At 33.8% G+C, this 22,484-nt stretch overlaps 3 protein-coding genes across 5 annotated transcripts; 1 reads left to right on the top strand and 2 right to left on the bottom strand.

Annotated features, from left to right (window-relative positions):
* Positions 1–1,154: 1,154 nt before the first annotated feature.
* On the top strand, positions 1,155–5,700 carry LOC110600751 (serine/threonine-protein kinase SRK2E). Its single transcript, XM_021737611.2, has 9 exons — positions 1,155–1,803; positions 2,605–2,679; positions 2,755–2,856; positions 2,931–2,984; positions 3,067–3,159; positions 3,287–3,379; positions 4,259–4,363; positions 4,438–4,536; positions 5,192–5,700. The coding sequence occupies exons 1-9, from the start codon at positions 1,627–1,629 to the stop codon at positions 5,480–5,482; spliced, it is 1,089 nt and encodes a 362-aa protein (XP_021593303.1). The 5' UTR covers positions 1,155–1,626; the 3' UTR covers positions 5,483–5,700.
* Positions 5,701–6,188: 488 nt separating this feature from the next.
* Positions 6,189–12,391, bottom strand: LOC110600750 (far upstream element-binding protein 2). Of its 2 annotated transcripts, XR_002485720.2 has the most exons (8): positions 12,040–12,391; positions 10,095–10,165; positions 9,827–10,012; positions 9,635–9,730; positions 9,472–9,543; positions 8,229–8,345; positions 6,445–7,410; positions 6,189–6,269 (listed from the first exon to the last, which is right to left on the bottom strand). XR_002485720.2 is itself a non-coding variant. In XM_021737610.2 (7 exons), exons 1-7 carry the CDS (start codon positions 12,260–12,262, stop codon positions 6,583–6,585), a joined length of 1,593 nt encoding a protein of 530 aa, XP_021593302.1. In that variant the 5' UTR covers positions 12,263–12,391; the 3' UTR covers positions 6,189–6,582. The 2 variants fall into 2 exon arrangements, 1 of the variants encoding a protein (XP_021593302.1); XM_021737610.2 differs by having other exon boundaries at positions 6,189–7,410.
* Positions 12,392–18,052: 5,661 nt separating this feature from the next.
* LOC110600766 lies at positions 18,053–21,809 on the bottom strand. Of its 2 annotated transcripts, none has more exons than XM_021737631.2 (4): positions 21,563–21,809; positions 19,971–20,399; positions 19,545–19,745; positions 18,053–18,500 (listed from the first exon to the last, which is right to left on the bottom strand). In XM_021737631.2, the coding sequence occupies exons 1-4, from the start codon at positions 21,665–21,667 to the stop codon at positions 18,498–18,500; spliced, it is 738 nt and encodes a 245-aa protein (XP_021593323.1). In that variant the 5' UTR covers positions 21,668–21,809; the 3' UTR covers positions 18,053–18,497. The 2 variants fall into 2 exon arrangements, with proteins under 2 accessions (XP_021593323.1, XP_021593322.1); XM_021737630.2 differs by having other exon boundaries at positions 19,500–19,745; positions 21,563–21,805.
* Between the last annotated feature and the right edge of the window lie 675 nt (positions 21,810–22,484).

Consider the following 22,484-nt stretch of genomic DNA (forward strand, 5'->3'; position numbering starts at 1 on the left):
ATAAAATATAGAAATTAAAATATTGAGTTTTAAAAAATAGAGGGATATATATGTATTAATTTAGATATATTTAAGAAATGTAATGGAAAGTTTTCATTGTTTTAGAATAGATTAAAAAATTTTAAAAAATTAACAATTTATTTAGTGGTGCAATATTATACTCCTTCCATATTAGTTATTTCAATATTATTTTAAATTTCTTTTATTAATTTTAAGAGAATCACAAAATTTTTATAATATTTAAAATTTATTATGGAGTGATATTTAAAAGCTACTACACGTACCGCTTTTTATGTAACATGCAAATATTTCATTATATAAAAACTCGTAAGAATATATATAACATTAGACTCGAAAGTAAGTTTATCTTCTCACACCAATAGATATAGATCTATAGACTTAAATGAACTTCAACCTAATTATTAATATGGCTATTGCTGCTATTTTTTCCGCCTCCATAGCCTTCATCACCATCATCGACATCCAACGAATAATAGAGAACAGAGAAATGATCTTTATATTCTCTATTGTCGACTTTTTAAGTAAAAAATATTAAGTATCAATGTTTTAAAAGACAGTAATTAACAATAGAAAAAAATAACAAAAACTCAATATTTATAATTTTGACATAGTTAAAAAAAATCATCTAACCGATTTTTAATATCGGTATCATAGCTTGTCACTCAATAAAATCTCTTTTTGGATATATTTTAAATACGTAAAATATTGTCACAGTTTTAAAATTGAAGAGATTATATTTTAATTGGAGATAATATAGCCAGCAATCTGAATTAAAAAAATATTATTTCAAACTAACTAATGTAGTTTTAAAGTAAATTTTTTTAATTATTTACTCTTTATAAAGTTTATATTAAATTTAGTGATTTTGTATTTTAAAAATAGTAAGATTTATGTATTAGACATAGCTTTCTTCTTGCATAAATGAAACACTAACGGAAAGGTTTTCTTTCCCTCGTGAATTGTGAAACCTTATCTAAGCAAGAAGCCTAAAACAGTAATTTCCAGTCGCTTCAGGTTCAAAATACACCTATGGTTCACTGAAAGGGTAAGGGCATTTCTGTCATTTCATCACAACTTCACTGACTTTGAGACAAATAATTGACCACTGTCCAAAAGAAGAAAAATAAAAAGAAAGAAAAGGTGAGAAAATATCCTCTCTCTCTCTCTCTCCTACAGGTTTGGATAAAACCCACGCACAACGCAAAAGCAGAGCAAAGTCTCACATAGAGAGAGAGAGAGAGGGTTGTTTCCTTACAGAGAGGGAAATCATGGGAAAAGGGGCTGGCTCTGGTTTTTTATATTAGAGAAAGTTCGAGTCTTTTGAGGTTTTAGAAGGTGGAAGAGTGTGAGGTATACAGTGTAAAGATAAATATAGCAACTTCACGAGCTGCTTCTCTGCCACCCTTCCTTCTTTCTGTTGTTTATATTCTTAAAAAGAATACACACAACCCCATTTAGCTTGGTGTCCACTTATTCATCTACCTTCGATTTCTCTGGATCAGGACTTCCTCTGATGATGATGATAATGTGAAAGATTGTCTAGAGCTTTTTATTTTGGTGGGTTTTCGTTTTTTTTCTTGTTAGTGGAGATTGAGAATACAGAGAATGGATCGATCGGCGGTCACCGTTGGTTCAAGTATGGATATGCGGATTATGCATGATAGTGGTCGTTACGAGCTGGTTCGAGATATTGGGTCTGGGAATTTCGGGGTGGCAAAGTTGATGAGAGACAAGCAGACCAACGAGCTTGTTGCTGTCAAGTATATCGAGAGAGGTGAGAAGGTTAGTGTGGTCTAATTGCCTTTCTATTTATGTGCTTACTATTTATTAGATTGGTTTTTGTTCATTTGTTCATTTCTAGTTAATGGTTTAAGCTTGTGTTTAATCTGTGGTATCGTTAGGTGTTTGAGCTAGAATTTTCATTGGCTAATCAGCTTGATATGCATCTATGTTTGGCTAGATTTATGTTTCATTTTTGTTCAACTTTAAAGATAAATGATTTCTAATTTAGGATCAGATTTAATTGCATGATCTATCTATGGTTTCAGATTGAATTCATTTCGTAAATCAATGAAGTGATTTGGTCTAGTAGGTGTTTGCTTTAGTGTCTAACTAAACCAGCTAATTCATTAATTTTTATTTTCAAACGTATAGCAAGCATTAATTTGAATAGGTTTCATTAAGCTGCAATTATATATTAATATTTCTCTTCTGGAACTGGAGGATTCCACACCAAGGTACCAGTGGATGAAATGAGAATTCGTGGATGCCCATGGAGTCTAGAAATTTGTTTCCTATATATTCTGAACGTCAACAATATTCATTTGTTATAGAAGACAAGACTATGGTGGAAAAAAGATTGGTTACTTTTCACAAAAAGTAGCTTGAAAAGTTAGAAGGATCGATGAGGACCAAGAATCTTCAAATCAGACCACTCATTTTGAGTTTTCATTCTGAAAATGATGTGGATAGCACCACTTTAGTTGGATTGATTCTATGTAATTTGATTCCCTTCCAAGCTTTTTTAGAAATTTCCACTTTTGATATTGGGATTTACCTTGCTTTTATTTTTTTGTATAACAGATAGATGAAAATGTACAAAGGGAAATTATTAACCACAGGTCACTGAGGCATCCTAACATCGTTAGATTCAAAGAGGTCTGTGAATTCCCATAACTTGTTTTCTTCTTCTTTCCAGAGGGATTATCAATAATTTATATATTGCAACTATAGGTCATATTAAATCCAACACACCTTGCTATTGTGATGGAGTATGCATCTGGTGGAGAACTTTTTGAGCGGATTTGCAATGCAGGACGCTTCAGTGAGGATGAGGTTCTTGCTCAACAAATTTGATTTTATATAAGTGGTCTTCATAATTTCTTAATTTGATCTGGGTTATAATGCAGGCTCGATTCTTCTTCCAACAACTTATATCAGGAGTTAGCTACTGTCACGCAATGGTTAGTGAGAGATTACTCTTTTTATTTCACTAAAAAATTTTACTGACAGGGTTGATCTCCTTTTGATTCATCCTTTATGAAGCAAGTATGCCACCGTGATTTAAAATTGGAGAACACATTGTTGGATGGAAGCCCAGCACCTCGTTTGAAGATTTGTGACTTTGGTTACTCTAAGGTAAAATGATTCTTTCTTGTTTTTGCTCTTAATTGTTAAGACAAATACCGTAAGGTGATTTCTTGAGTGTCCATGCGATTGCTGCCATTGATTGTTCATATTCTTTTGTATCATCTGCTTTTAACAGTCATCAGTTCTCCATTCACAACCAAAATCTACTGTTGGAACTCCTGCATACATTGCACCTGAAGTGTTACTTAAGAAGGAATATGATGGCAAGGTAATATTCCTAATCTCTTTCTCTCTCATTCTCTTTGATTAAAAACTTGTTTTAAGCTATATGAACTTATAGGGCTGTCAAAATTAATATGTTGTACTCTTGAGTATGTGGTCTTCTTCTCAAAATCATGTTATTTTTTGAAACATTTGTATCAGCACTATCTGAACTTCTATATTAGTTGCATCCCTTATATACAGGTTGATGCTTGTTTGGAAATTAATTTAAGGTTTATGAGGCCAGTGATACAATTAACTAAACTGTATAGAAGTACTCTCTGTAATTAAGACTTGATTAGAAATTGCAAAACTCATGCAGAATAAATATAAGCAAGAGGAAAATGTAAAAGTAGGTTAAGAAGAGTGAGGTTGCATAAAAGTAGGAGATAGAAGGATTGCATTCATGAGGCATGTTCTAAGCTAGAAAGTTTCTTACAAATGCTTCACAGGAAATGCCATTGGATTTTGAATATCTTTCAACAATTTCAACTTCAAAATTGGAGTAAAATTCTAACTTCGTGGATTACCAAAATCAAGAATTAGATGAAAATTTCTCCTATTTGTCTTTTACCTTGCTGCATTAACTTGTCCCTGTTGTGATGCGATACTCGTTAGCATCAAAAGAGCTGCAACTTTGAAGAAACTGATATTGCATTGGGCTAAAAGTTGAGGAGAACAGGTTGAATTTCCTTTCACATTGTTTCTAAAATATGATGATTGAATGCATCAGTTCATTTGCAGTGGTTGGCCTCCTAAACAAAAATGCTCAATAATTTATCTATTTACTTTACTAATCATTGGAGCGAGGAAATTATTTTCACTCGAAAATATGCGTGTGCTGATATCTATACTAATGTTTTGCTCTTATTTTATCATTAATCAGATTGCAGATGTATGGTCTTGTGGGGTAACTTTATATGTAATGTTGGTGGGAGCATATCCGTTTGAGGACCCTGATGAGCCTAAGAATTTTCGGAAGACAATACATGTAATTTGCCACCTTAAGATTAATGTGCCATCTTTTCTGAGATACTTCAGTGAGATATTATGTTCTTCTTGCAGCGAATTCTGAAAGTCCAGTACTCGATTCCTGACTATGTTCAAATATCTCCGGAGTGCCAGCATCTAATCTCTAGAATATTTGTGGCTGACCCTGGAAAGGTCAGTATGCTCTTCCTGGTTACCGAGAACATGATTAGATACTTATATTATATGTGAATGTTAAAACACTCTAGTAATGGCAATTGTTCTGAACATATCAGAACTGGAATAATAGGAATCCTCTTATGTATTGGTAGGATTGAGATCTGATACGCAATAACATAAAACTTGGAACAACCAAAGTTTTTGTGTAACCGAGCTACTAGATAAGCATAAACCTGAACTTCTAGCAGACCCATGCAGCTGTAAATCCAACTCCTTCAGCTGAAGTTTTCCACAACAGACCTTTTTGTACCTTGGTCCTTTGAGTTCCCACTGGGTTCTATTTATCAGTTTTCTTCTGAAATTCCAAATCTTCTACCATTCAGATTGGTCAGAAACTACCATATCTGCTTGCAGAGTGCCTTGAACCCCTCATTGTGAAACTTGTATCCAAACATAGCATTAAAGAAAACATGGAGAAAGTTGAATGGAAATTTGAAAATTGGGCAAGGGGAGGCTTATTGTCGTTCGGTTTAATATTTTGTACATTCTTCCTTATTTTTACCTTGACCTTTTTCGTTATAATTATTTTGCTTCATCAACCTTCTGTTTAATTAAACATTTGCATTAGAACAAATATAGATTTTCTCATTTGAATACGTTTTTTCAACAGAGGATAAGCATTCCTGAGATTAGGAATCATGAGTGGTTTCTAAAGAATCTTCCAGCAGATCTCATGAATGAAAATGCAATGAACAGCCAGTTTGAAGAGCCTGATCAGCCCATGCAGAGTATTGATGAAATCATGCAGATAATATCTGAAGCCACCATCCCAGCAGCTGGTGCCCGTAGTCTCAATCAATATCTGGCGGGAAGCCTGGAAATGGATGATGAAATGCAGGATCTAGAGACTGATCCTGAACTTGACATGGATAGTAGTGGAGAGATAGTATATGCTATGTGAATGACTCAGAATCAATCTACGACAATCCTATAGTTAGGAATTTGTGATGTGTGGCCGAGAATCAATGTACAAGAATCCTGTCATCCATCACCGCTTGTGGAATGCATCTACTCTTTTGTGATATGGTTGCCACTTCATAGTGGCACATATAGACTGTAGTGCACCCTCTCTGTTACATGGTAATGTAATAAAAGACGAGTCTTGATCTTGAGCTTTAATTGTATCACTTGCTGATGTTCTCTACAGGATATATCCCATAATTCTGACTGGTGGAGTTAAGTATTTACTTCTTAGGCTTCTCGTTATTGGCTGTGGTCGGCTTGTGTCTCATGAGGCTTTTTCCAGCTTTTACGGGTCGACCTCTTTCCCCCACCATCAAAGCTGTGGGTGGATATCCAACGGGCAACCAGCAGGGTGAATAATTAAAGATGTTAGATTAGACCTGATACTTGATGGAAGATGGACAAGAAGTAATTTGGGGTATAGGTGGTTCGAACCACAAACTCTGGCCTTTACAGGGCCTTGCTGAAGAAAATCTGAAAAGACGGGATTTAGTTTTCGAAGGCAGAGTGGGCAAGCAAAATATCACATTAATGGCAGAAGCATTTAACAAATAAATATCACAAGCCATCTTGCTGAAGACCAAGGAGTTCCAATGTTCCATCTTTATGACGTAGCCAACCAGACCCATATGAAAAATTCGACATAAACAAAAGAATGCCAATCATTGTGTTTAACCTTCCTGCCAGTGAAGTTGCAACGTAATATCAAATGCCAACGGTGAGAACTGGTCTCATCATTCTGGTTTACACCGGACCAGAAAAACAATGATTTTTTTTCTTATAGAACTTCCAATCCAACCAAAATCTAGGACCAAATCTGCTAAAATATCTCAATCGTTTAAATGGACTCGGCTAATTTTACTTCTTTTCAAGTTCAAATGCAGCTAACGTTAAGAATAAACATACAAGACAATTTCCAAACACTATAAGCCTAGAAATGGAAACCCCTCCCATGATACAATTTAGTGTACAATCGCCAAACGGGACTCATTTAAATGAACATTAGGAAAGTGGAACAGACAATATAAAGGGATAAATTCAGCTTTGAGAAGGAACCGGTTCCTGCACGGCAGAATTTGAATTCCCATCATGAGTTTCAGCTCCATAAGCCAATGATTGTGAATAACCATTGTTTGATGGCTGTGACTGGGGTTGTGTGTCCTGAACATAATTTACTGCTGCAGCAGATGGCTGAAGAGGATATCCACCTTGTCCATAAACTGGCTGGGGGGGTGGGGGCGGGACTTGACCTGGTTGCATCCCTCCATAAGCAGTCTGGGAGTACCCCGTTTGATCATATCCCATTTGTGGTGGTTGGCCAGCATAGCTTGAAGAAGTCCAGTATGTTTGAGGATTGGCCACTGGTTGACTATAAGCAGTAGGTGGATATGCAGGTGCTGCTACTTGAGATTGGGAGGAAACTGCCCCATCTGGTTGAGATGATACAGTAGCTGATCCATAACTAGAAGTTACATATGGTTTCTGCTGTTCTTGTGTTGGAGTCTGACTAGGAATGTTTTGTCCATAGCTTGGTGTCTGCTGACTGTAGCCATGATCATAAGGTGTCTGATTGTAGCTATAGCTAGGATTAAGAGGAGCTGATCCCAGTTGAGGTTGTCCATAGTAACCATATCCAGTCATTTGCTGAGGTGTTTGAGACATGGTCAATGGGTTTGACTGATCCCATGCTGGTTGCTGGGTGTAGTTGCCATAGTAAGAAGAGGTTGTAGGTTGAGTTCCTGGTTGAGCATACCCATATTGGGGCTGTTGTTGCATGGTAGGTTGTCCTGGCTGGACCCAGTTAACAGCAGCAGTATAAACTGGTTGTGCATAGCTATTGGCTCCAGATGGGTTTATGATCCGTTTCTACAGGAAAGAAACTAAATAACAATCAGGTAAATGCACATGACAAGCAGGAATGCAACATCCAGAAGCCATACGTCTTATAATCATGACTTAATGCTTAATTTAACCCTTGTACTTATTGGAGATGCTCAATTTCACCTATTTTCAACTTTTTGTGCTAGTCCAGAAATTTCAATTTAGCCTAAAAATTAAAAAAAATTAGCTTTGTTTGGGGGGCTCGGGGGGCTAAATTAAGAAATTTAGCCTCAAAAATCAAGAAATCGAGCTATTGATTTTTTGGCTAAATCAAGAAATTTAGCCCTTTTATTTTTTGATTAAATTGAGCTTAAACTGAAATACTTCGGGGTTAATTTGGATAAGAAGTTGAAAAATTTACTAAATTGAACATCCTCAAGAAGCACAAGGGTGAAATTAAACATTTAATCTTACAATAATAGATATTCTGCTTTCTACTTGACATGTAAGTTTTAGTTGGCATTGGATTGAGAGTACAACTCCTACTAAGATAAATGCAAAGGTGCTTTTTTCTGTATATTCTATTTTTTATTTTTACATTCCAGCAGTGTGCTATCAAACACAAAAGTATTGCCCAACTTAAAGATCTAATTTCATAGTAGGAATGAATAATTATCAACTTTTTCTTCTTTTGAAAATGAAAAACTACAAGAAGCAAAAATCCTCATTTAGTACACTATTTGTGCTCACAGCATGATCATCCAATTTCTTGCATGCCAACATTTCTAAAAATATTTTGATCTTTTAGAAGCACATGCAGTAAGTAATAGATGAGAATCAAAAGTATTACCAACATGACTTACCCCGCTGATCACATCATTAACCAATTCTTTGGCTGCCTCAATCTGTTCTGTTGAACCATTTAAATATACTGTTCTCTCTGCCATTGTGTCACCAGGAGGAAGGTGCAGGGGAATAATCTAAGGAAAAGAAAAAGCGTTTAACAACTTCCATGCATAAAACATGGAAAGAGGAGGAAATGAGAAATGAGATTCCAAGAGTAGAACAAAATGGACTATGAGGACCAGAGTTGATAGTATTGACCAATTACTTCAAATAAGAAACTACGTAAATATTGAGATTAGAATGGGAGGGGAAGTGATGTGTACTGTGCATTCATATCATAAAATTGACTAAGAATCATGGTTAGGAGGGGAACTGATGTGTACCGTTCAACCATATCATAATACTGACTACCTAAAAATCATGGTTAAATTACATTTCAATACAATAAAAGAAAATAAAGAACTTCAACCAAAATTATTTAAAAAAACTATCATTGATTACTTTTTTTTTTTAAATCTCGATCATCACAGAGGAAGTGATTTTTTGAATCTCGATCATCATATAGGAAGTGTAATAACAGTCAAGGGGGAGAAAGTGCTAGGCAAACACACTTAGTTATATCTTATGACCATTTACCATCCAACATAATAAGCAACCTCACATTCTTGACGGCTTGATTTATGGTCAGTTGAATTTACCATAAATCATGTCATGAATGATTAAAATTTGAAAATCTATGTTTTCACTAATGTCTTGTAAAGGATAAGACCAGCCTAACAATAGAATTGAACTGTCTAGAAACATGGAATCCTAAATGATTAAATAAGTGCATCTAGAGTGTGGACACAAAGATTTTCTGAGATGGTGAGGAAACGAAGCTCAAAGAAGGAATACATTTATACCAATGTCCACATGAATATTATTCTGGAATTAATTATTTTCCTCCCTAAGGCAAATAAAATAATAATAAATTTATACCAATGTCCACATGAATATCATTTTGGGATTAATTATTTTCCTTCCTAAAATTCATATTGTTTTATTCCTCAGATTATTAACTTCCATATCCTAGTTAGAATCAATCAATCTACTCTCTACTCTTGCAACAGCACCGATATGGGCAAGACTCACAATTATAACTTCAACACGGGCAAATTACGTACTCGGGGGGGGGGGGGGGGTTGGTTAAAAAGTGCTTTTAAATCAGGATATTTTTTTATATACATTTTGATTTATTTCCAATTTTCTGTTATTACACACCTGCATACGAGCCCCTGATCTGCTTTGCATGTACTTGATGGTTTCACCGCCCTTGCCAATGAGCAATCCAACCTACAACTCTTAACAGCACAAATTAGAAAAGGTAGTCTTAACATTTTCATTTTACTTGCACCAAAGTTGAAGATGCTAGATCTAGATTCACCTTGTCATTTGGGACTTTCATTGCAAACTGTTCAGCTCCAGATTGCTTTGTGTTTAATCCATGTTCTGCAGACAAAGCAGAGCCCCCTGCATCTGCCTGTTCCAACAATTAGGTGATGGCATAACATAATGAATGGATCCTCTGATTTTCTAAACCAAGATTTTCAGAGGCACAATTTGAGCATAACTACACCTCTGTAATCACATCATTGATCAATTCTTCTGCCCTGCTAATTTGTTCTGAAGTACCCATCAATTCTACGTCCCTTGTTAAAGAATGGGGATCGGCATCTTGATCCTTGGTAATTTGAATTTTAGCACCTGACTGCAGTTGAATATGTTTTATTGTTTCTCCTCCTTTCCCTATAACCACACCAACCTAGAGGAATGTAGGACTATATAAGACAATGACATCTGATGATAGTGCATTATGTTCAAGAGATAGCAAGATAATGTCATACCTTGCCACTTGGAATTGTAATCTTCTTGCCCATGCCATGCGAATATAGACTTGGTTGGGCAGCAAAGGGAACTGGAACAAGTTGTATCAAGCAATCATGAGGTAGAAAATTCAAGAAAAATGAGATATGGCAACATCGACAATGACAAATGTATAGCTTGCTTCAGAATAAAATCAATAGCATGAAAATAGTATATTACCATACTGAAACAAGTTGCATCAAGCAATCATGAGGTAGAAAATTCAAGGAAAATGAGATATGGCAACATCGACAATGACAAATGTATAGCTTGCTTCAGAATAAAATCAAAAGCATGAAAATAGTATATTACCATACCAATTAAGAAATGCCACAACAGTGACAGTAAAAAAAAGCATTTAAAAAATTTGTTGCAACAGGAAGTCTCATGTGGAACAACATTTAATACCATAGCTTAGAGTAAAACGCACTACCTCTATTACTAAACAATGTTGATGGAGAAGTTAGAGACTAAACACTAGCCAGAGAAGTACTGTATACACCAAGCCATCCCGAGCTGGCTGAAAGTACTAACTAGCCAACTGAGTGCATTAATATCAAGAAGCTTGAGAAATTCTTATTTAAACACCACATTGACATGCCTACTGTATTAGGACATTAACCCCAAATGAATAATAAAAAATACCCCCTTAGTATAAAACCCTTTCAGCTCTGTAATCATTGTCACCAACTTTTAATGGTTATTCAACTTAATTAGTGATACAAGTTCATCAAATGTTCTAGACTATGTAATATTCATCTAAAAACTCTATTAGTTATAGAACTACCATTATACATACATAAATGAGTTATTTTTTATTCATGATCATATATATTTACACGAAAATATTAGTTATTTTGATATCTGGATGAGAGAAAAATAAAACTTATGTCTATACAGATGCATGTACGTAATATAATAATTTTAAAATTATGTCTATACATGAAATCAGTATGATTGAAGATATGAATTATAATTGAGAAAAGACAAAAATACATGAATGAAAAAATATGGATTTTATGATTTAAGGCTTTTCTGGGTGATTTTGAACCAACATGAAAGGATTAGAAGTCAAGAATGGTATTTTCATATCCAGACTTCAGCAAAGTACTTCACTAATAAATATACTATTTTAGGATGATAGTGTCATCTCAACAAATTATACTAAGCAGAGGATCCATGTCCTGTCCTTTCTCTCTTTAGGATTATAATGTCATCTCATCTAGAAAAAGTTGAACACAAATCAGACCTCCTCCATTTGTAATAAAGAATTTTGTGAGAATTTAATTAAATTGATTTTTTTTATTAATTCAATTGTTTGAAATGAAACATTTTTTAACTCAAAAAAGTTTTGATTTTAATTCGTACGAACTTACTTAAAATTTTTTTATTCCAAAATGAATCATTCAAAAAGAAAAATTTTCCTTTCGTACAACATAGTTATGTTTCGTTTCTTTTATTTTATTTTCTTCAAACAAATAATTATTGTCATATTTATACATGACCAATGATAAATTGCATTATCATGCTTACCAAGACCTTAAAAGGGAAGGATATTCAAGGTTCTCCCTAAAGTGTGCATGAGCATTACACGTCATATATTTGGAGATTCAAAAATAATATTCTCCACAATGACAAAGCTATCATTCAAGAAGTGATATCACCACAAGGTTCTTCTTCCTCCTTTGTTCTCAAGAACAAACAAATCAAATATAGCAAGCACCTAATAAAAGAATCCTCGACTAGAACAAATATAACCACTACAAGGGAATTCGATTCCATGAGCATGTCGAAAGCAACCAAACAACAGCCAAACGTTTCGTGAATGGATTGGAGTTATGAAAAGTATATAACTTTACACAAAGAAATAGCTACAACGTACACCCAAACCCTAGAAACCGCAGACAAAGGTAGAGTGGAAATTACCAGGGAAAGAGAGAGGAGCAGAAACGGAACTTGAGAACAATGAAGGCTCGGACGAGTTTTCAGAGACGAGTCGAGGGCGTTTCAGCTCAGCGTCACTAGCGATTCGAGAGGCGATTTCTTGAGCTCTCTGTTTAGCGAGTTCGAAAGCGTCCAGCTTTCTCTTTCCACCGTCAGCGAACTCTTTCTGCTCATGTTGCTGTTGCTCAGGTTCTAATTCTCCCATGGCTGTGGACTCGTTTCCGACGAGGAAAGACACGGTGAGCCGCCACCGAATTCAGTGGCTGAATTACGCGCAGAAAGGAAAGAGAAGAAACAGACAATTTCTGTTTACAGCAAATTGGATAAAACCGTAGCATTCCAGAAAGGAGGGAAGTTAAAAAGCTCATGACCGACCAAAACGGTGTGTTTAAGGTCAAACCGTTAGAAGTTGTGTCCTTTAATTTAAGAGTACATTCTTTAAACCTCAACACTTAAATTTATGTATAATCAATTATTTAAATTTAAATTTTTTTTTATTTATAATTTTATTAGTTAAATTAATAAAAAATAAATATTTAAATATTTAAAATATTTTCTTAAACACTTACATTTTTTAATATAAATGAAAAATTTTATATTATATAAATTACACTTTTATTTTTAAATTTTAATATAATCGATAGATTAGTTCTGATATTTTTACATTTAAATCTTTAAAATTTTTTTAATTTAATCAGTTTAAAATTATAATTTTTCATTCGTTATAAATATTAATTTAAAATTAGCTAATAATCAATTTTTAAAAGTATAATTTTTTTAAAATAATATTTATAAAAATTTATAATTTATTTAAAAATTATTTGATAACATTTAAAAATAGCTGAAATGGTTTTAAAATTATAAATATTTAAATATTTTAATAAATAAAAATTAAAAAATAAAAAATGTTAAAAATTAGTTAAATCAGATATTATAAATAAAAGTTAATAGGGATTTAAGTATTATTTCAAATAAAAGTGAAGGATCAAAATATTTAAATTACTAATACGAGGATAGATTGATTATAAAGAGATTTAAGTGTATGATTTTAAAAATATAAAAACTAATATGATGTTCTAAGATCCAATAAAAAGTTGAATTAGATATATGTACGTGAATTTAGCCCAAATGGCTCAGATCTTTTTTCTTTTATTTGTGTAATCGTAGCCACCTTATTATAGTACAATATGTTGTTATGTTGTTGTTATATAGACTCGTACATATAGATATATCGTGTCTTTTTCCGTCCTCAGGCGGCCATTTAATTTCCTCCAGCAGCACCTGTGTTGACATAATTCCAGATGTGTAGGGATCTATTGTCTCACTGACCCATCAAGTCAGGATCTTTCTCAGTTAGGCCTGAGCTTCACTATGTCCATTTTACTGGCGTGAGGTCTAGATCGCGCTTACATGGATGGACCGGCACGTTGGTCTTTCACATGGCTACAGTTTGGTCTTCCCTTATGGGTCAGCCGTTGCCTGAGTATTCGAGACTCAATTATTATTACAATCTATTAATTATGCTGAAATTCAATGATTTAAATATAATTTATCTATCTAAAAAAGGGTAAGAAAAATATTTTTACACTTTTAAAGTAAAATGGAAGGATTTCTAATTTGGATGGATTGATTATAGAAAAATTTAAGTATTAGAGATTTCTAATTTGGATGGATTGATTATAGAAAAATTTAAGTATTCGATTTTAAAAATATAGAGATCGATTCTGTAACGACCCCAAAATGGACCGTCACCGGCGCTAGGATTCAGATCGGCTTAAGGCCGCCAGAACCCGTAGCAAGCCTGCTATATTCTCTGAGTACCTATAAATCTCATACATGGTCATACATTTTCTGTGAAAATAAAAACTTTGCTCTGGATCAAGACTTAACCTGTGCATGCACTATCTCTGTACTCTGTACTCTGTACCCCTGACTAGAGCTTGCTCTAGATGGGTTCATTTATACCTGTTAAGCCTGATTTTTCACATACTCTGTAAACAGTTCTAGGAACAAACCATGTACACAAAAGATTTACAACACAATAACAGCTAAGTCAAGCACAACTCTAACTTTATACACAACTGTTACATCTCTTTAAATTTACATGTCCACTATATTCTATTACACAATTCTTCTCTCTTTCTGACCTCTGCTGGACTGTCCCTGTACACTGTACACTGAACCTGCAAAACTGGGGTTAAGGGAGTGGGATGAGCTCTATAGCCCAATGAGTAGAACAGTAAAACAAGTCATTCACACATGATCTTATGGAATGCATCATATCACAGACAATCCACATCAAGGGTAAACCTGTCACCACATAGTCCCGGTAACTCTGCCGTGCCAGGGCGTAGAATCGAGCACCTGGTCTTCCTGTCATATATGTATATGTGTATATAACACCTCTGTACTTACCGTTGCCAGGGCGTAGTCAAAGGCTCCTGGACTTTACTATATACCTGCCAGGGCGTAGTCAAAGGCTCCTGGACTTCTCTGTGCCAGGGCGTAGTCAAAGGCTCCTGGACTTCTCTCAGAGACTATTGGATCATTCAGCATTCACCCACAACAACAATTAACTATGCAATGCAGCATATTCATGAATTCTAATGCAATCAACCTATTATAAACTCATGATGCATGAACTATGCTGAAAGCAGTTTAGTTCTCAATTAAAAGCATTAAGTTTAGTTCCACTCACCTCTGGCTAGCTGAACTGACTCTGCAGGTTCTGACAACTCTGGAGCAGTACTCACTGCTGCTCTCTCTGGTTCCTCTGGTCTGTATAGATACAGATAAACTCAAATGAGGGACCAAACTAGCTTATGAACAACTCTATTAAACTCCCCAAGAATCCTCTTAAACTCACTCTAACATCCATGCAAAGCATGCAAAGGAAAGCTGGACAGAACACTTTCGGCAGCAGGTTCGGCGGCCGAAAGTCCTCTCCAGAGACGAAACTCAAGCACCTTCGGCGGCCGAATCTCTACTTTCGGCTGCCGAACCCTTTCGGGGGCAAGTTTCGGAGGCTGAAAGGCACTCCAGAGACGAAAGTCTCTAACCTTCGGCGGCCGAACTTCCCTCCAGAGCCGAAAGTCCAAAAGCTCGGGGACAAGCTTGGGTAGCCGAAGCCACCTCCTCATGGGTTCGACGGCCAAATGTACCTTCGGCGGCCGAACCTGAGTTCATCCGCAAGGCAGAAACTTGCTCTGCCTCTCGCCAAAAGCACAAAACCCCTCTCAACTCAAACACCTCAATTCCTCAACTTGCATACACCTAAGTATATGCTCAAAGGGGTCAAAACCTACCTAAAAACCCCAACAACACAAACTACATAACACAAAAACAAGCTTTTCTCACAAAAGCATCAAAACTCTCTTTTTAAACCTATTCATGCAACTCTCTCCATAAACCCCATAAAACCATAAAAAATCATAAAAACAAGTTCAGGATCTTCACTTACCTTCTAATATTAAGTAGATGAATGATCCTAACGTGGAGTTTTGAAGCAACTCTCCTTCAAACTCTCCAAATTTCACAACTTTGTGTTTTTAGCTCAAAACCTTCAAAATAACATAAAACTCAATCAAATCTTTGCAAGATTGGATGAAAACATGAAAGAATACTCAAAAAGGACAGAGTCTCACCTCAGCAGGTGAAAGAAACGGCGAAGCTTATCCTTTCAACCGACTGAGGGCCGTTTTATAGGTGGCTGGCCAGACCACCTTCGGCGGCCATACGTGAAACCGAAAGCCATGCACGTTCGGCGGCCAAACCTCAACTTCGGCGGCCGAACCTGGCTTTTCTGCCTTAGTTCATTTCACTCAAAAACTCATTTCCTTATGCTTAAAACTTTATGAACATATCAAAACATTTTAGAAAACCATAAATCGAACCCTTCTAGAGACTTCCGACATCTCGGATTCCACCGGAAAGTAGAATTCTGATGTCGGACTCCAGCCGGGTATTACAGATTCGTTAATTATATTAAAATATAGAGATTAAAATGTAATTTATCATTAATTTAATAATGGTTAATAATCCATATAAATGCAAGTATTTCTCTAATTTCTTTAACACAATTGTGGTACTTCGAGTTATTTAATTGTTTACTTAATAAATAATTTAATATTTAAATTTTTATAGTTTATATTGTAAAAATAAATTTAAAAATAACTAATAATTTGATATTTACTTTTAGTAAATCTAGTACTTGTTCTTTAGAAATATGATGTAATGAGAATAGTTTTATTCTGCCCAAATTGTAGTTTGGGGCATGGTATTTGCTGATCTTGACGATGGGTTAAAATAATAGAGGTGGTTGGTTTAGTGGGACGGTAAAATTGAAAAATGAAAACTGAGCAGAGCTCAGATTGTTTTGTGTATTTTTGATGTGGTTTTCACCGTAATTAACCATGTGGATCTCAGTGGGTATGATGAGAATTCTAATGATGAAGAGATCTCCAAAGTCCCACAAATAGTATCAATTGATATTCTCAAATTTAATAAAAGATTGGATTAGGTTATGTGTGTAGGAATTTAGGCCGAATAGCTCAAGCCTCTCTTCCTTTTTTTTTTTTCCTTTTTGGTTTTTAGTGACATGTAACCGCGACACTACTATAGTATAACATGTCGTTGTTACGTACGTACGGATATACTATATATTTCTCCATCATTAAGCAACCATTTAATTCTCTCTGTTACTTATGTTAGACATGATTCCGAATGTATAGGGATTTATTGTTCCACTGATTTATCAAATCAGTTGAACTGGATCTCTTTATCCGTAGTACCGGCGCGTATAGTCTTCTCTCGTGAGCTCACCTATGGTTTGGATAAAATTTAACAATTTAAATATAATTTATCCATTTAAAAAGGTAGAAAAAATATTTTTATATTTTTCAAGTAAAAATAAATAAAGAGATTTTTAATTTGGACAGATTGATTATTAATTATTTAAATGTTTAATTTTAAAAATATATAAATCGATTCGTAATTATATTAAAATATAGAGATTAAAATATAATTTATCCTTAATTTAATAATCGCTAATAACCTATATGATGCAAGTATTTCTCTAATTTCTTTAACACAACAACTGTGGTATTTGGAGTTATTTAATTGTTTATTTAATAAATAATTAATATTTATATTTTTATAGTTTATATTGTAAAAATAAATTTAAAAATAACTAATAATTTGATACTTATACTTGTTCTTTAGAGATATATGATGTGATGAGAATAGTTTTATAATGCCTCAAATTGTAAACTTGAAAATAAAAGAGTTTTTGAATAACTAATACTTTTATTTTAGATAAAACAAAAGTTACGTTTTATTATTTAAATAAATTATATAATAAATTATTGTTCATAAAATACATATGGTCTGAAAATTTCTTTTTAATAATTGTAACAGTTGAAGAAGACAGCTTTTATTTAACTTTTTTAAAAACAAATTATTTTGAATTTTAAGAAATGATTTGATTAAGTGAAGTTAAATACAACATTAATTTAAATAATAATAAAAATATAATTATAAATAATATAAAAAAATAGAGTGTATTTTTTCCAATTCCATTATTATCCCTTCCACTTTTACATATAATATAAAAAATATATTAATTAATCTCTACCTTTTCAAATTATAAACTATTCAATTCATTATCCCTCCATTTAAAATAAAAAGTTTTATAAAAATTCATTTTAATAAATTTATTTTTTAACAATAAAAAAATTTAAACATGAATTTAATTTTTTTTTTTTTTTTTATAGAAAAGCACGTGAATGGCATAAACAAAATAGTCATAATTTTAAAATTACAGAAATTTAATAGCAACGTTTTGTGTCATTGAAAACAAAAATATTTTAATAATTAAGATTTTAAATTATAAAAATGGTCAGTATAGGCTACCCGCATGTTTCCATTTGGTTTAAATTTATAGAGCAGTTTACAAGATTAGACGTCCCAGTAGGAATGTGGGAAGTTTCCTCAGTGATGCCTGGATAAATTCAGGTGAGAAAATTACATTAATACTAGCTTTCAGGTTTCCTTCATACAAAAATTCAAGACCAGACTGTCAACTTTATAGAGAAACCTCTCCTGAGAAGGTGGAAAAGAAAGAAGTACAGAGAAACCATGACTAAAATCTCATCAATCTAGCCATTGATTACATCTTATGGATGTCTAAAATCAAATTAAACTTGTGAAAGGAAAAGCTAAGCACAATGAATGGATGCTGTTGATTAAAACAAGACTGATAATTATCTTCCCAACACTAGGAAACCTTTGTTAAATTGCTGGGGAAATTTTGATGAAGATTTCTTCAATCACTTTATCATTAACTTTAACCACCACCAACATTGATGCGCAGAATCTTTAATATCGCAATTAAAATCGCCCCCAATTTGAGACGTACGCAAAATGTATCACTTGAACTGTGTTCACTGAAAAAAAAAAAAAAAGTAAGAATGTCAAACAGTAGGATGAATATATATATATATCATGAGGCACTGGAATTTCCAAAAAAGCTGAAGATGAACATGCACAACTATATCAACAGAAATTCATATATAAAACCTCCACAACAATGACAAGATGTTCTGAGAACATTGAAAGATTTTTATTTTTTATAGTATCGGCAACAGTGCAACTTTGACACTTTTCTGCCATCTCAAATGACCAAAAGAAAGTGATTGATATTGAAGCCATCTCAAGAACATAGAAACACACATACTCAAAGAAAATATCAATGGGCCATGAGCAAACACTTGTTAGCAGCCTTTCTCCAACTATTGAGGATTATTTGTTAGATATTTCTAGAAATATGAGGATGATCCTTGGTGCAACACTTAGGTTGCTTCATTATGACCAGGACATCTTGGGTTCAAACTGGAGAAACAATAACGTAAGATGAAGGTTGTGTATATCAACCCCTTCTCAAAGTCCAAAAGGTGGGAAGTGGACATCAGCACGCACAAACATTTTTCTCATATGCTAACATGCAGTAAATCCAAGTATATGAATTTAGTTTTGAACCAAAAGATACTTAAGTGATATCAGCAATATGCCCAGACAAGACACTTGAGTGATATCAGCAAAAAAATTTACAGCAACATTAATTTTACTGCTATATGGAATAATATACAACAATAATATAAATAATTGCCGCTAATGATACATAAAAAAATACAACAACAATGAAAACTGTGGACATTAACAAAAGTTTTTTTTTTTTTTTTTTTGCTGCAATAATTATTGGCAATAACTATTTTTTCAGCAGCAAACAGATTTTTATTTGTAAATTTTATAATTTTGATAGCAAAAACTTTTGCCGCTAATTTTAGTATTTCTTGTGGTGCCAGGTGCAACAACTTATAATGCAGACAATAGGTTCAACATAAAAAAAAGGGACATATGTTTTCTGCAAGTGTAACATTAAGTACCTCATAATATTAGAGTTCATTTGTTTCAGATTGACCGTCATTTACCGAATTTTTGTGTATCACTTCTCCTGATCCCTTTCTGGGTCTTCTGTACCACAAAAATACAGACCATAAAGTTCTCCATAATGCCCCATTCGCAATGTGAGGAATAAATATCCGGCCCCAGTATGGATAATATGGACCTGGCAATTTGATCAGCGTAAAAAATATTGCTGAGGCAATCAGATGCCATGGAACTTCTGCATCCTGCCAATTAAACCAGAAGTCAAGTCATAACAGAACACGAACTAGAAATTCGTTTAGAAAACTTTTTCTTTTCTTCCCCCTCAATTTTACATATCTTGCCATGACATCTGCTAATTTATCAGCACAAAAGACATTATAAATTTATATTAAACACTGTGTACCAATCTGCTAAACTAAAGTTTATGGTTCCAAAACAGTTATTTCTCATTTCACTAATATAGCAACCTTGAGAAGTGGTGATAGTTCCAATGCAGTTTCTTTTAGGACTCCACCAACAGCAATGCCAATAAGGAGTGGCAAAGGAACAAAAAGTAGCTTCTTTTGATGCGCACAATATGACATCTCGCTGAGGGAGGAAATTGCCAGTAAAGGTACACACAAGTATTTGATAACTGCAATGCTAAGATCAAGGATGAGCTGCACGAAGTTCTCCAATGCTCTCTTCCACGGAAAGGTCTTGACTGGCCGAGGAGAACTGTCCCATAATTTTCTTGCCTTGCTCATAAAATGGTCAAAATTGAACTTCTCAGGTTCACCTGATTGTCCTGCAGCCATATTTATTGCACTAGAGCTATTGAGCCTAGTATTCTGAAAGAACCCATTGGGTTTAACACTAAAACTCTTGCTGCGTGCTTCCAAAAACTGAAATGACGCCTGCCAATTAAACATTTTTTTTATTAATTAAGGAAGACTATATACTAATTATTGCCAAAGTTAGAAATTTGAAGCTAACATGCTTACATACTAAAATGGTTCTTCTATCATCACAAACATCATTCTAACAAATATGGACTAGCAGGACTCATCTTGGTACTTGAGAATGTCAAATAAGCTATGCAATAAGGGGCAGTTTTCCCCTTCCATGTTCCAACCCTAACACAAACAGGATTCAGAAATGAGTCCTCTTGATGGAGTCTCAAGTTTGTAGCACCAAATTGTACCCTTGGAAACAATTACAATACCCTAATTCAAAAAGGCACCAATCTAAGCAATTTAGCGGTATTTATTTTTCCCATTTGGGCAAATCAGCACTGACTTGATCTTTAATCCATTATTTCAGCACAGTTCTCTTGTCAAATACATAACCAAATTTAGGGCTAGGGTTACTAGCCACATGAATTGGTTTAACCAATGTGTTAGAAAAGCAAAGTCCAATAAAATCAACTGACAAAATAATCCTATGCTCAGCAAACGTCAATCAAATAGGATATGTGGGGGAGAAAATATATACACTCAAAAGGTCATTATACCATTACTGACGAACTGTATCTGCTTCTTTGCTAGGCAGATTGCAGAAACATGCAAAATACTAAAAACCTATCAAATTCAAAAGCTAATTTCACTATGAAAGCTCAAACATCCAAGTACTTAAGAAGTTCCCACTTCCCAGACTACCATGAAAATGTACAAGTCCCATAAAACAGCAAGCTAAACATACAAACTCAAATCCTTCATCTAGTTAGACATATAAAATCAAGTCCATATTCATAGACACACTATCATTTTAACTTTGAAAAGCTTAGAGACTGCCTTTTGTTTGAAAGCAAGCATCAAAACCCTTAAGGATATTATCATTTATACGAAATGATTTGCGCATTCCTGCATATAGCCTATTAAAAAATTTGGTTTCACAATAAACCCAAAAAAAAGGGAAGCAAACCATACACTGTCACCACACAATACCAATTGTCTCATTAGCGTAATAAAATTCTATTTAATTTATGAAATTGACCATCTTAGCTCAAAATTGCTAGAACCCATTTCCTAAATCTTCGTCCCATCAAACAAAGCCTCCAGCACAGAAAGAAAAAACTAACCTTGAGTCTGTGAATGGGAGGAGAATGAACTCTGAGAGCCATTTTAGTGGAGGATTGGAGATAAGGGGAAGAAGATAACAAGTATGAGGGATGCGGAGTCGCCATTTCCAAGGGATGATAGAGCTAATGCTTGTTCATAGCTGGGAACCCAAATGCCAATCGAGAATTGAGGAAGGATAAGATCTTTAGTTATGGGAGTTCGCTCGAGAAAGTAGTTTCAGACGGAAGGTTTAAGGGGTGGGAGCCATAATCCACTGATGCCGATTCCAGGTTTGTTGCGACAGGGATTAAATTTTAATTTATCACTAAATTTCATATAATTCTCAAATTTTAGTTCATATCAGTGAAAATATTTAATAAAATATTAATATCACAAATTAAAAGATAAATAACCTATCTTCGGAAAAAATATAAGATTTCTTCTATAAATTAATTCCGATAATACATATATGATTAATAAACAGATTTTCAATTATAAATCATATTAAATTAATAAATAAGAGTCTTTTTCCAAATACAAATTAGATTAAAGTTCGTTATTATTTGACAAAAACTTAAAATGAAATTTTAATAAAAATCTAAGCTATCAGCAATATTTACATAAATTAAAATTTTAATTTTTCAATGAAAATTAATTTGGTAATGATGAAATATTTGAGAAAAAAATAAACGACCATAAGTAAAGTCCCATTATCAAAATGTCACATTAATTTTTTTAATTAATTTTTTCTTATTCTATGCATGATGAGGATCTAAATTATCTTATAATTTAGGAAATGAACCAGCACAAGGGGACAAATAATAATAATAATAATGAAGTACGTTCCATAAAAATAAAATCTTGAATGAGAGCAGCCCTTATTCAGAATTTACAGAGTTATAATTTTATATATTATAATTCCTGCAAATGACAAAATATTTC

This window comes from Manihot esculenta, chromosome 15 (assembly GCF_001659605.2).
Source record: "Manihot esculenta cultivar AM560-2 chromosome 15, M.esculenta_v8, whole genome shotgun sequence".
Lineage (NCBI taxonomy): Eukaryota > Viridiplantae > Streptophyta > Magnoliopsida > Malpighiales > Euphorbiaceae > Manihot > Manihot esculenta.